This window comes from Athene cunicularia, assembly GCF_003259725.1.
Source record: "Athene cunicularia isolate RWA chromosome 3 unlocalized genomic scaffold, athCun1 chr3_part1, whole genome shotgun sequence".
In the NCBI taxonomy this organism is placed as follows: Eukaryota; Metazoa; Chordata; class Aves; order Strigiformes; family Strigidae; genus Athene; species Athene cunicularia.
In genome coordinates, this window is record NW_020799097.1 from 20,105,578 (window position 1) to 20,118,220 (window position 12,643).

Consider the following 12,643-nt stretch of genomic DNA (forward strand, 5'->3'; position numbering starts at 1 on the left):
TATTGAAACATGTAGCTTTCTCTTCATTAGAGAGCAACTTGATTAAGTTCATTATAAATTGATGATCATTGTTTCGCCTGAAAAGCTAATATGAGATGAATAGTCTGGGTTATGTGACTCATCTTAAAATGTACAGCTACAGTAAAGTTGAAATAACCATGGCCACTTGTGTCTATGTAAGTTTTGCTTAAATTATCTAAAAGCTAATAATTGCATAGTATTCTTATAGCACTTTATATCTTCAAAGTGTTTTGCAAGTGAATCACAACACAACTAAATTTTAGACACAACTTTATAGGGAAAATGAATTCTAAGGATAATATAGTTTGACCAAGGCCACAGAGGAGTCCATATCAGAGCCTGCATGAGTTTCTGATGGTTAGTCCTTTGTATAAAGCTGCCTCTTTCCCTCCCTTTCTTTAGCACACATCGTCATATATATATAATTTCCCATGTAGTATGTCTCTTACGTCTGTCTAAATGTGACCTGCTATAACAAGACTTAACATTTTTGCAACTGACAGAAGTCTTATTTGTTCCTATGAATTCTGAAAGATATTTCTAATTTGACAAGTTCAGTGGTACAGGGTGCTTGCTGTGTTAACACAGTAGAAACTGAATTATTCAATTATTTCCTTCCTTAAATATAGGAAAATTCTTGTGTGTCTTGGATACAGTTACAAAGTATCAAAGGATAAATGCTGAATTTTTAATGACCGCCACTGACTGCTGTATTAATAGTGACTCTTGAGAAATAGTTCACAGATTTATTATTAGTGGATACCCTGCTAGAGTAGTGCTACTGTGTGTTCAAAACAATGAAATGTGATGAATGTTTAGCATTCACTTCCCTTAAAAAATCACACCCTGTGTATTATGTGGCTTTCCTGAGAAAACTCCATCTGTTATGAATTAAGTGAAACACTATTTCCTTTACAGTAAAAATAACGCCATGATTTTTTTCATTTTTTTAGAGAAAGGAGGATGACATAAGCTCAAGCAAAGATATTTTGCTTTCAGATTCTTCTTTTGAACCCTGCCTGTCTACGAAAGCAGCCTGTGGTTCACAAATGGGCTGTGCTCATGGGAGCAGATTATTATATGTGTGTCTACTGAGACAAATACACCTGAAGAGTCTGGCATTTAAATGGAGACCATCACGGAAGAGCTCTAGCTAGGGCCTGACCTTTTTTTCTATAGCTCTCTAATCAGCATGCTAGTTGGTTATTGTTATACTGTGCTATAAGGTATGATCTCTGCAGTATACATTTCCATCTTAAGAGGAAGTAGTCGCTGGAATATGCATGTATGTATCCTCTGACCTTGACTTTAATTTTTAATGAAAATACATAAACTTTAGATTTAGGAGATGAGTTCACACTTTCTTGAATTTAAAACACTTTAAAAACAGTTTATTTGGGAAGAGGATTGGAGAAATAAGTGGGCTAATAGGGCTGTTTTCCATTATTACTATACCTTTGGCTGCAAGGAGTGTTCCTTAAAAGCAGCAAGAGTGCTCATTGTATTAGATAGGCTGGACGTGAGCTCTGTCAGTGCCTTAGCTCTTCAGTGGCCATTTGTGGCTGCTGTCGGTCAGAGTATGGCTGAGTGCCGCTGTCCTCAGTGTGAGCAGGAAGGGGTGTCTTTGGTCCTTATTGTTTTTATGAAGAGTAGTAGGTGCCTGGGTTGTTTGAAGTTGGGGATGTTTCATTCATATCTGTTTCCATTTTTACAGCCACTGCTTCTGCCTTTGGGCAAGCCATGGTAAAACTCACATGTGACCACCACCTTTCTTCTTCCATCATGTTCCTCTCTTTTCTGATGGCCAGTGTCACAATATTTGAATGTGATGTAGGAAGAAGAAGCCTTTTAGGAAGCACAGGGTGTTTAAGGACATAGGAGTAGCACTGTGGCCCAGAGACCAAGCCTGTCAGCCTTACGGTGGGCTTGGTCTCCAGCAGCTCTGGGGAGTCTAGGCCTTAAATTAACAGTTTGCTCATGTAAATAGGAAAAGGTCTCATAGCGTTATTGCCCCTCATTAATAACAGTGAATGTGCTGAGCAGATCCTACCTTCTGTCTGACTATATGTGGGGTAAAAGCAGTGTTTCTGTGTTTTTATTGTTTTCTAAATCCAGCCTGTTTGTCAGAATGATTCATGATCACATCATGCAGATTTTTACAGGAGGTTATTTCATACAAACTCACATATGTAGCACATAAAAGTCACGGACAGAAATCAAGAAATACAGCCATCATTCTTATTGCGGCGCATTTTTTTTTTTTTTTGGCATCAGTTGCTGTTGCTCATTATAAATTTCACCTCCAGCAGTTTGTTTTTCTCTTCACTTATGCAGAATGCTTGTTCTTTTGAGTCATCCTTGTCATATTTCTTCCCACAGCTAAACGCTACTGTAAGAATTCAAGTCCAACCAGCAGCACAACAAGCAGTTATGCCCCTAGCAGCAGCAGCAATATGAGTTGTGGTGGAGGCAGCAGTGCCAGCAGTACCTGCAGCAAGAGCAGCTTTGACTATACTCATGACATGGAGGCAGCACACATGGCTGCTACTGCTATTCTGAATCTCTCCACTCGCTGCAGGGAGATGCCTCAGAACCTCTCTACTAAGCCTCAGGATCTCTGTGCAAGGGTAAAAATCAGTAATTCTGTTTGTTGATGAAGATTTCTCTTTACTGCACTTGCTCTGTGGCCCTGATAGATAGAAGAATAGCTTTAGTACATTTTGCCTTTTTTTTTTTTTTCTTTTCCTCAAAATTAACATAATCTGGTGGCTCTGCTAAAGCAGGGAGGAAAAAAAAAAAAAAAAGAAGAAAGATGCAAATTGCTCACAAGTATCTTGGGAAATCCCAATCGGTATATAAACTGATGATACTGATAGCATGTACTCCTTTTTTTAATTTGTCTCTTACTAGTGAGATCTATAATTATAAAAGATGTTTGGATTGCTCAAGTGCTATTAATTGCACTACTGATTTTTTTGCTAAACACAGTCTGATTCATACATTTTGGGAAAGGATTAAGATTTAACGATGTATTTTCATTTAAAAGTTCAAATGGGACCTAAGGTTGTAAGATCTAGTACAAAGAAATCTGTGCTATTTGTATGTTAAAATTTCTTGCCTGTCTATGATCTTACAGTTCTTAAATCACTACATAATACATTTGAAATGAACAGATCAGTTCAGGTGCCTTTAAATGTGCTTAACCATAGTGCAGGGTCACTAATGTGCTGTATGTTCATAGAGCCCATTATTTTATGAAATGGCTTTGCAGATACAGATAAAAGCTTTTGATGTTAAGCTTTATGTATGAATAAAAACAGGGCACTATTAGCATTCATTGAAGATTTACCAGAAGGGTTTTTTCCTTATAAACTTTAAGTTTTGACTCTCATAGCTGTTAAGAAATTAATATTTAACATGCACCAGCAAACAATACAGTGCTACCTATAGGAGACCACTAGATGGCTAAGCAGGCAGATGCAGTGCAGAGGAAACATTTTTATTGTGCTTATAGAAGAGCTTTTGAGCTGGCAGACATGTTCTGTTCTTTTATGTATAGACAAAGGGTTTCTTCCCCTCATCATGTAAAGCCCCTTTATCATTCATAAAAAACTAAACCCATAGCAGTAGGTATTAGTAATAGTCATGATTTAAGCCAGAATGGCTGCTGACTGTTTTCAAATGCTGCTTTTTATATTCATTTACTTAATACTGTTCAAGAGGCCAATCTCTTTCTGGCATGTAAATAAATGCAGTTGTTTTCTATATCAACACAATGGGAAAAGTTGGAATAAAATGCTAAAAATCTTCTGTGTCAAAACGAGAAGGGGCCTCTTTCTTAATGTGTCATCCTATGCTGAGACTGTAGGAATGAATCGGTTAAGATACACACGTGTTTTCTAGATTAAATTAGCAGGATAGCAGCAATTAGGTACATGCTCTGACAAAAGGCAGTAATTCTGAAAGAGAGATTTGCATTCACAGTGCTTTCCTGCTACTCTGTTGTTACTCAAGAGGAGAGAAAGTTACCAGACATAGAAGTCAGTCGCATTCATATTAGATTTGAAACAAAATTTTTCATGGAGCGTTTCATTTTTGAAAAGATGAAGGATTCTCTCTGGGCATTTTTATTTTATCTGTCCTTAGTTTTTTAGAATTTGTCGTTTTAAGTTCTCTTGTTTCTCCACAACTAATATGACAACCCTTGTTTGTTTCTCTAAAAGAAAAAGTCAGAGCCCATATTCAGTGTTTCATAGCACCTCAGTTGCTGCAGAAATTGGCACAACTATTGTTGCAACTATTATGCTACTTAAATTTATTGATTATAAACTTAGATATATGTAATGTTAATACATTTACATCTGCAGGCAAGGAACTCTGAAATTTTAATGTATCTCCTCTTTGTCAAATGGTGTCCAAAAGGACTTGTTTTGCTACCTACCTCCCTGCTTAATTTTCTGACGTTATCTATTCAAGCATTGACTGTTAATGTTAAATAAACAAAGAAACAAAGATTATTTGATGCTTGCTGGTTTTTGTTACTCTAATCACCCAGACAGGTGTCAGGAGTGGAAACAAGAATTATGCAGATGTTAACTCATAGATATTCACCTGCCACAGACTAGATCAAGAACGTTAAGACAGCATCAAGAAAATACCTTTAGAGATTTCTCCTTTTTATTCCAAATTTTGCACCTGTGTGCCAGGTGGCAGGAAGGGTAATGAAGACTCTCCTCTCTTCCCCCAAACATCAGATTAACCATTCAGGAAGAAATCTACTTTAACAGCATTAATGTTGTGTAACAGCATCATGCTATGTGTGGGAGGGGGCTCAATGCTTACAATCTATACAGGAATGGAAAAGCATTTTATCATTCTGCTAGGCAATCAGATTGAAGACGAGGTAACAGTTTGCTAGTGTGAAGCCGAATTAACAATATTTTTCTTATTTTGACAGAATCCTGATATGGAAGTTGACGAAAATGGGACGCTGGATCTCAGCATGAACAAGCAGAGGCAGCGAGATGGTTGCTGTACCATTTTGACACCACTGGAGCCAATGTCCCCGCAACGACAAGCTGTGATGAATAACCGGTGTTACCAACTGAACGAGGGTGACTGCTGGGACTTGCCAGTGGACTACACTAAAATGAAGCCCAGTAGGATAGATGAAGATGATTCCAAAGAGATTAATGTATGTCTTTTTCATCTATTAGTTCTGTTGCAATCTAATTTTGGTAGTTCATTAAATTTCTGAAATTTGGAGGGAAAGAGGAAACAAAATTAATACGTGATGAAAATGGTGGTTTTCTACAAAAAGGACTTTCTGCTGTTTAATCTTTAGGACTATATCTTGCTGGCACACATCTGATCTGTGACTAAGTTCCATAAGACAACATTTGAACCATGAATGTGAATCATGTTTTCTAACAGCATCATCTTGTTAACAAATATTTTCTGCAGTAAAGATGTTTCGCTATATCCAGATTACGTTACTCTGTATAAGCAAATTGACATAACTGTGCAATAGTGGGATAATCAGCTCTCAAGACAAGATATTCTCCTGAATTTGAAAACCATAAATGATGCGCTGAGTATTTGAAAGCATGTATTACTTAGAATTCACTTTAAACAAAAGCAGCAGAGTATAATGTAAGCTTTAAACTATTTCAGCTAATCTTCTTCTGGATTATTTATACAATCCTGATAGCTCTGTGTGTGAAAGGGCCTGTACTAATGAAATACTTTCTTTCAAGAATACAAAGAAGGGATATTAGAAATCAGTGTTACTTTTCAATTCATAATACAAAGTCAACAGCAGAACCCTTTAAACAGAAGAGGCAAATAAAGAAATATGTTAGTGAATTTATTTTACTTTTCAAAACTTAGAATAGCCAGGACACTGAAAAGGTCTGCTGACAAGGTTCAGTGCCGCTGCTTTTGTTCACGAGGTTTTAACCCTTATCCACACTATGCAGTTTACAATCCTGCACTCAATGCAGTTTAGATGTTTGGAGACTTCTAGAGATCCGTATCTGTTTTTTCTTGGTTTATAAGAGAAAATTAGTCTAATCCTTTGTGTGTAGCACATCTCTTGCTGATTTTAATTAAAACGTTAAATGATTTTCAGTAACTTTGATACATAACAAAGTGGCATTTTCACTAGATACACTGAATGCATTCTAGCTTTGGTGTTAATTCCAGTTTTCCTATTAATTTCAGTTAGGAGGAAATCTGTCACTATCAAAGAAATGTGAGGTAAAACAGACTGTTTTTTTCAGATGAAGTAAAACCCCCTATTTCTACTGTGGTGTTCATAGCACCATCTGCAGGAATCACTCAATCGATGCATTCAGCCACTTCATTTCTGAAATAGATTATTTTGAATTTCTGAATGCAAAAGTTCTGAAGTTAATTACATTAACTTCATTACATTTCTGAAGTTAATTAGAAATTATATAATTCTATTTTGCCAGACAGATCCATAGAGGTCTGCCTTAGATTGATATTTGGTGTATAGATGTTAAGATTGCTCCCGTTCCATCTCTGAGAGGTTCTAAACCAGCTTTTGGATGCATAAGAGACTGTATTTAGTCAGCATTTTTCCCTTTCCTCTCTTTTGCAGTGACTTTAGGAAAAAACACGGATTGTTTTAAAACAAAATATGACAGCTGTAGAAAAAGCTGTGGTTTGCCCTTTTTTATTTTTTTTCTGGTTAAATAAACTACATATTCCACATATTGTGAAGTCTTCATCGAAATATCCAAATAATATTTAAAGGTTTAATAGGTGAAAGAATATAAAATAATGTCATTAATTTTCTCGGGCAGAATAGGAGAAAGGAGATAAATTCTGATGATTCTGCTTTGTATTGTAACCTCACCTAGCTGAAACTAATACATGTATATTTGCCTGTAGCCAGAAGATTTGGATCCTTTCCAAGAGGCACTTGAAGAAAGAAGGTATCCTGGTGAAGTTACAATCCCAAGTCCTAAACCCAAATACCCTCAATGCAAAGACAGCAAAAAGGATTTAATAACGTAAGCATAATGTGAGGTGAAATTATTTTTCTCCTTTTAACTTTTTCTCTCTTTGTCTTTTTTTAAACAAACGAGTACATATACGCCTTGCAGTATGAGCATGCAACATTTGCAGCATATAAATGTTTCAAACTGCCAGTTAAGTAAAGTGATAAGCTAACGTGTATTTGCTTGTTCTTAATGATGCTATATTGTATTGAGACGCCATTTTCATTTAAACCTGTTCATTTTGCAGCTTTTCGATTAGGATGCTTAAAACCCCTTGCAGTCATTGCAGCTAAACTGGAAACAATGAAACTTTTAAAAGTTTTTTTTTAAACATACTTACTATTTTGGCTGTTTTTGTTTTTGTTTGGTGGCAGATGTCCAACACCAGGGTGTGATGGGAGTGGTCATGTGACTGGTAATTACGCCTCACATAGAAGGTGTGACTTCATTTTTTTCATGGTGGATTCTGTCTTTTCAATTTATTGTTTTCAGCTTACCTCAACAATGCTGTCAAAGTAAAACGTTGAACTATGTGTTAACCCTTTGAGTAATATATGTTGATCTTAAAAGCATGCTAATTTGTGTGTTGTATAAACGTCTTTTATTTTTAAATAGATTACTAAAATTTCCAAAGTATTCTTAAGCATTTAAGTAGTTAACCCAGGAATCTCCAATAATTTTTGTTACATTTTATTAGTTCATAGATAAACAAACAAACAAAAAGAACATTTACAGTATGTAATTTTGGAAGTAATGTTGATGCCTAAATATATTCAGAGGGTTAACTATATTACAAAATTCAGTATTACAGCACTTGCCCCATCGCTTTTCTGCATTACAAACTTTTACTTTTTAATTTTTATGTTGTGTTTGTTTGGGAGTGTTCAGTTAATGAGAAGATTAACTTACTTGTATGTCCTGCCATGTCTTACAGTTTATCTGGCTGTCCCTTGGCTGACAAAAGCATTCGAAGTATGCTGGCCACAAGCTCACAAGAACTCAAGTAAGATATAAAGAACAATTATTTTAGTTTATAAATATTTATTTGACTGAAAATTGTGTATAGTTTATCAGAAATTGCAAACGCTGTATGGAGAGCTGCTGCAGAGGGACCTGATCCTGCTTGGAACATGCATTGAAGTCTCTATAAATTCCGTACAGTCTGGCTCTATGTATAAGTCTGTTGATGTAGTATTTCCTTTTGTGTATTCATTAGGTGATAGGGATGGACAAAAGTCAGAATTTCTGGGAATGTCATCCAAATGTTTGAATTCCTATTCAGTTTTTTTCTGAATGTTTGAATTTCATAGTTAGAACAGAAAAGTCTCATGTGATTAGACTGATGAAATACTTCTGGTTACTCAACCAGTAAAGTGCTGTAGTTTCTAAGACCTAGATCAGAGGGAAAACAACTTGTTTTTCCCTAATGCTTGCATAAATTTTCCCCGGGTTTGTATCACTGTTACCAGCTTAATGCATTTTCTCATTTAAGTATATTTTTTAGTGTTTATTTAGTTATTCCCCTATTTAAAATGCATTCTTTACAATTCCTTTCAGTTCTTTGGAGTGACAATTGTGAGCAATAAAAGTTAGAGAAACATGAGACTTAGCTTTGATCTGTCTTCCTGCACCATAAGCTCGACTGCAACTCCACACGTGGAAGAACTATAGCATTTGTTAGTGCTGTGAGATAGTGGTACTCCTGAGTTGATACTATGGTTAACATGGAAATATGTTCAAAAGTAATGAGGAAAAATTGTATAGGGAAAGTATGAATGGATAGCTTATGCTGCCGTGCTAAGCAGTATTCTGTCTTTAACATACATGAGTGCTTTAAATAGCATTTATTCAGTTCAGTACATACCCTAATGAAAAAAACCCAAACCTTTATATAAAGCATGGGAAAGATAATAAAACAAGCAAGAGAAAACTGCTGAAGTAAGATTGCTTTCTAATCTTAGCTGCTCTAGTTACTGCATACAAACAGTAGGTACAAAATTTACAAATTAATTCCCACCCAGTCAAAAATAACATTTTGAAACTATCATCTTAGATCATGTTGTTATATGCTGCTAGAAGATTATGTGATATGTGAAGGGACAGGATGTAAATGAGATCAGGGAAAACATGTGTGTGTAACCAGAGTGAGATACAGGCACATAGTCTCAGAGAAACTCAGATTTGGACCTGGATTTTGGGTTGGGATGGGTCAAGTGAGAGATGTTTGAGGAAATGTAATTACATAGCAAAACACAGACAAAACTCTTGGGGCAGCATGAATAATATTTTAAACACATACTTTGCTGCTCTAACCCTTAATAAAATTTTCACCTGTGTTAGGAAGGTGTTCCTGAATTACCCCATCTCCTCAGCCATTCTCAAGCATCTGCAGTCAAGACAATGTAATAGAGACCAGACAGAAAAAAAATCAATTAAACTTGAGACCCCACTCCTGCCATTTGCTCTACCTATCTCAAGTTCTGCCCAAGCAAAGAGAACAAGGTTAAGTCATATTTAAAGTAATAATTTTAGGTTTAACATCTGTTATTTCCTTAGCAGTTAGTATAAGTTATTTATTTAGCAGTTATCATAATACTTATTGAACACATGAAAACTCTAAGTGAATTGAAAAGTTAGGAAGTGCCAGAATTTTAATCAGGCTAACTTAACTCTGTTCTCTTTTTGCATTTTTATTGCAAGGCAGTCTTTCATTTTCTGACCATATATTTTTCCATAGGATGACAAAGTTATTCATTGCACAAGGCAGACAGTATTTGCTGCATAAGACACTAATGAATTTCTTCAGTTTTCTTCATTGTCCAATGTGTGGCCCTGTTTGTTATTCACTGCACTTTTCTCAAACTGTACTCTCAAGGTATAACTACTAATTCACTCACACATTTGTCACTACCATTGCATCTGACTGTTTCCTAAATAATTTAACTTGGTTATAAAAGAATTAATTTATTTTCATCTGCAGTTATACTCCTAAGCAAGTTAGGGTTGGTATTATCAACATTTTAAAGCCAGAAAACTTAAGCATATTATTTTGATTGCTCAGTTTTGAGACTTCTAGGACTCGATTTGTCAGAGTTCTTTACATTGTAGGAAACTGTGTATGTTCAAACCAAGTACCCACTGAATTTGCTTGAAGCTGTGGGAATTCAGAAGTTCTGCATGATGAGTGATTGAACCTTTGTGAAAAGGGACGAACTCTACCGAAAGAGCAGGACAGAGTCCAGTGTTCCAGAACAAGCCATGGGGCTATCCTTTCTCTTCCGATGAAACTCTGATCAGTCACAGTTTCCACTTGGTCCATTCACTCTGTTCTGTTTTCCTTCATCATTTTTAATACCTTGCTTCCTGTCTCAAGCTCCTTGTCTAATCAGCCCATCTCCTGCCTCCATGATATGGATATTTTCATTGTCCTCTATCTCTATATCCTGCTGAAGTTGATACAGAGAGAGAAAGCATCTTCACATTTCTCACATATATTCGAAAGCAAGGAAGTAGCAGTCCTATGGACGGCAACATCCTTTGTACAGCTCTCATTTATGCTCTTGTTGTCTGTCTAAGATGGAAGAAGATGTGATCATGTAAATGATAATGCGTATGCACAAAACAGCTAAACCAAAGCTACATAAGCGATTTTGATTTTGGAATTGTTAAACTGTGAAGTACTTCGTTTACATCTGTTATATTTCTGTATGTGAGGTCTGGGGGTATAATTTGCTTGCTTTTAAAAAGAGCAAGCTGAAAAGAAGCAGAAATTCTGTAATGTGGGATCCTACTGGCTATCTGTCAGGCCAGCAGCCACCATGGGAGCTTTTGATATCCACTATATAGGTCACCTGAACTACTGTGGTAGCAAACAGCAGTAGAAGGAATAACGCTCTGCATGGGCTGGCACCAGGACGAGGTGGGGAACATTGCTGGTGTGTTTCATACATATTTGCTGACAGCAGAAGAGTAGAGAGAATCAGTAACCTTGGCACCTGCCCCAGGCTGTAGAGAGAAATGTATACATATTTTTTGCCTGTATCCCAAGCTGAGATCCCTTCTGTCCTGTCCCTACCAATCTGTACTGTTCTCATCTCTTCTTCATCTTTTATTCCTTGTTCTGGTTTTCAACGTAGTTGTTTCCAGTCATCCATAAAGACCTCTGTAAAATTTCTGGCAAATACTTTTTTAATGTGTGGGGTACAGAGAACAATCGATAGTGTGGTAGAAGAATTGATAGTGCAGCATAGGGATTGTATTTCTCTACTACATAGTTTGGAAATATTTCATACATTTAGGGCTTTGCCATGCATAGCTTATGTAGTAGATATCACATATGCACTGGTAAAGCCTTTATATCACATTTTACCAATCCAATTGTACAAAACATAAAATTAGCATAATGCAGCTTCCTAACTGGAATTTTGCTAACACACTGAATCTTTTTAAGCCCCAAATAAAATAAAAAATAGCAGACACTTCAAATAATATTAATGAATAATATAATTTAAATAACATTCATAATCAAAATAATATAAGAATCTGAAAAGGTTAGAGGAAAGTTTATTTTGCTTAACATTATGCTCACTATATTGCCTTTTAGTAGTTGTGGCTCCATAGCTTCCATTATTCACATTTCCTGGATCCCAGAATAATAATGCTGCAACTTTCAATTAAATTGTTCCAGGGTCAGCATAATTATTCTTTAACACCCGTGCTTCTCTTCTGTAAGTCTTCTTGCTCAAGTTTACTATGCAGATTGTATGATTTTCCATTTTCACCCAAAGCCCACCAAAGTGGAAACACAAGAGTCTTTGTTCATAGTTTGTCGGCAGGCGAAAGCAGTTACATGGCCTGGTCAATGGTCTCCAGTTAACAGAAGAATTTCTTCAGCTTTAATTCTCAGTTGCTGCTGCTGGCAAAAAAAAGAGGTCAACAACTTTAAGGGTCTCTGTAGAAATTAATATCTGGCAAGGATCCAGGCTTTTCCAGCATGAAGATTTTGGTTATAATACTTGTGAAAAGCAACAAATTTTTAAAGGACCTAGGGACACTATATTGATGAATAAACTTAACTGTGATGGGAAAGCAATTAACAGCCCACCCAGTGACAGCTACCAATATTAAAATATTCATAAATTAAATCCGCTTTAATCTTACCCAGGGGCTTTTCCTTATCAGTTGTCTTTATTTACTCCTTATCATAGGAGGTTTTCCTAACACTTAGAGTTTATTTTAAAACTGTAATCCCATTGTAGAATTATAAATACTATAAAAACCCAACATTTTGAAGCACTTTAAATCTTATTCAAAATAAACTAAAACCAAAATTAATTATTGTTTTTGAAAGGACACATTCTGATCCATCAGTAAATTGATCTCAGTCAAAATGCAGCATACTCAGAACAGTATACTGGCAGTGTACTGCCAGTGCGGAGACCAGAGAACCTGGATACCAGAAACTCCCAGAAAACTATAAACTTAGTTCTACTTAATGTTACTTTGATGTAAAAATAATAATAATGTTTTTTCAAAGGTCATAGGTAACTAAGTATTAGCTTGGTCTACCATGCAACTGACTATCAAATTGTCAA

At 35.9% G+C, this 12,643-nt stretch overlaps 1 protein-coding gene across 13 annotated transcripts in view; it reads left to right on the forward strand.

The window, feature by feature from the left end:
- The window catches only part of MYT1L (myelin transcription factor 1 like), a 310,674-nt gene that overhangs the window by 243,189 nt on the left and 54,842 nt on the right, over positions 1-12,643 (forward strand). For 9 of the 13 annotated variants that reach the window (XM_026844773.1, XM_026844772.1, XM_026844774.1 and 6 more), the window contains 5 exons: positions 2,401-2,648; positions 4,979-5,215; positions 6,940-7,061; positions 7,424-7,486; positions 7,984-8,052. In XM_026844773.1, the coding sequence (XP_026700574.1) occupies positions 2,401-2,648; positions 4,979-5,215; positions 6,940-7,061; positions 7,424-7,486; positions 7,984-8,052 (739 nt within the window). The remainder of the gene's footprint in view (positions 1-2,400; positions 2,649-4,978; positions 5,216-6,939; positions 7,062-7,423; positions 7,487-7,983; positions 8,053-12,643) is intronic. The other 4 variants (XM_026844768.1, XM_026844769.1, XM_026844766.1 and 1 more) reach the window with 1 other exon arrangement.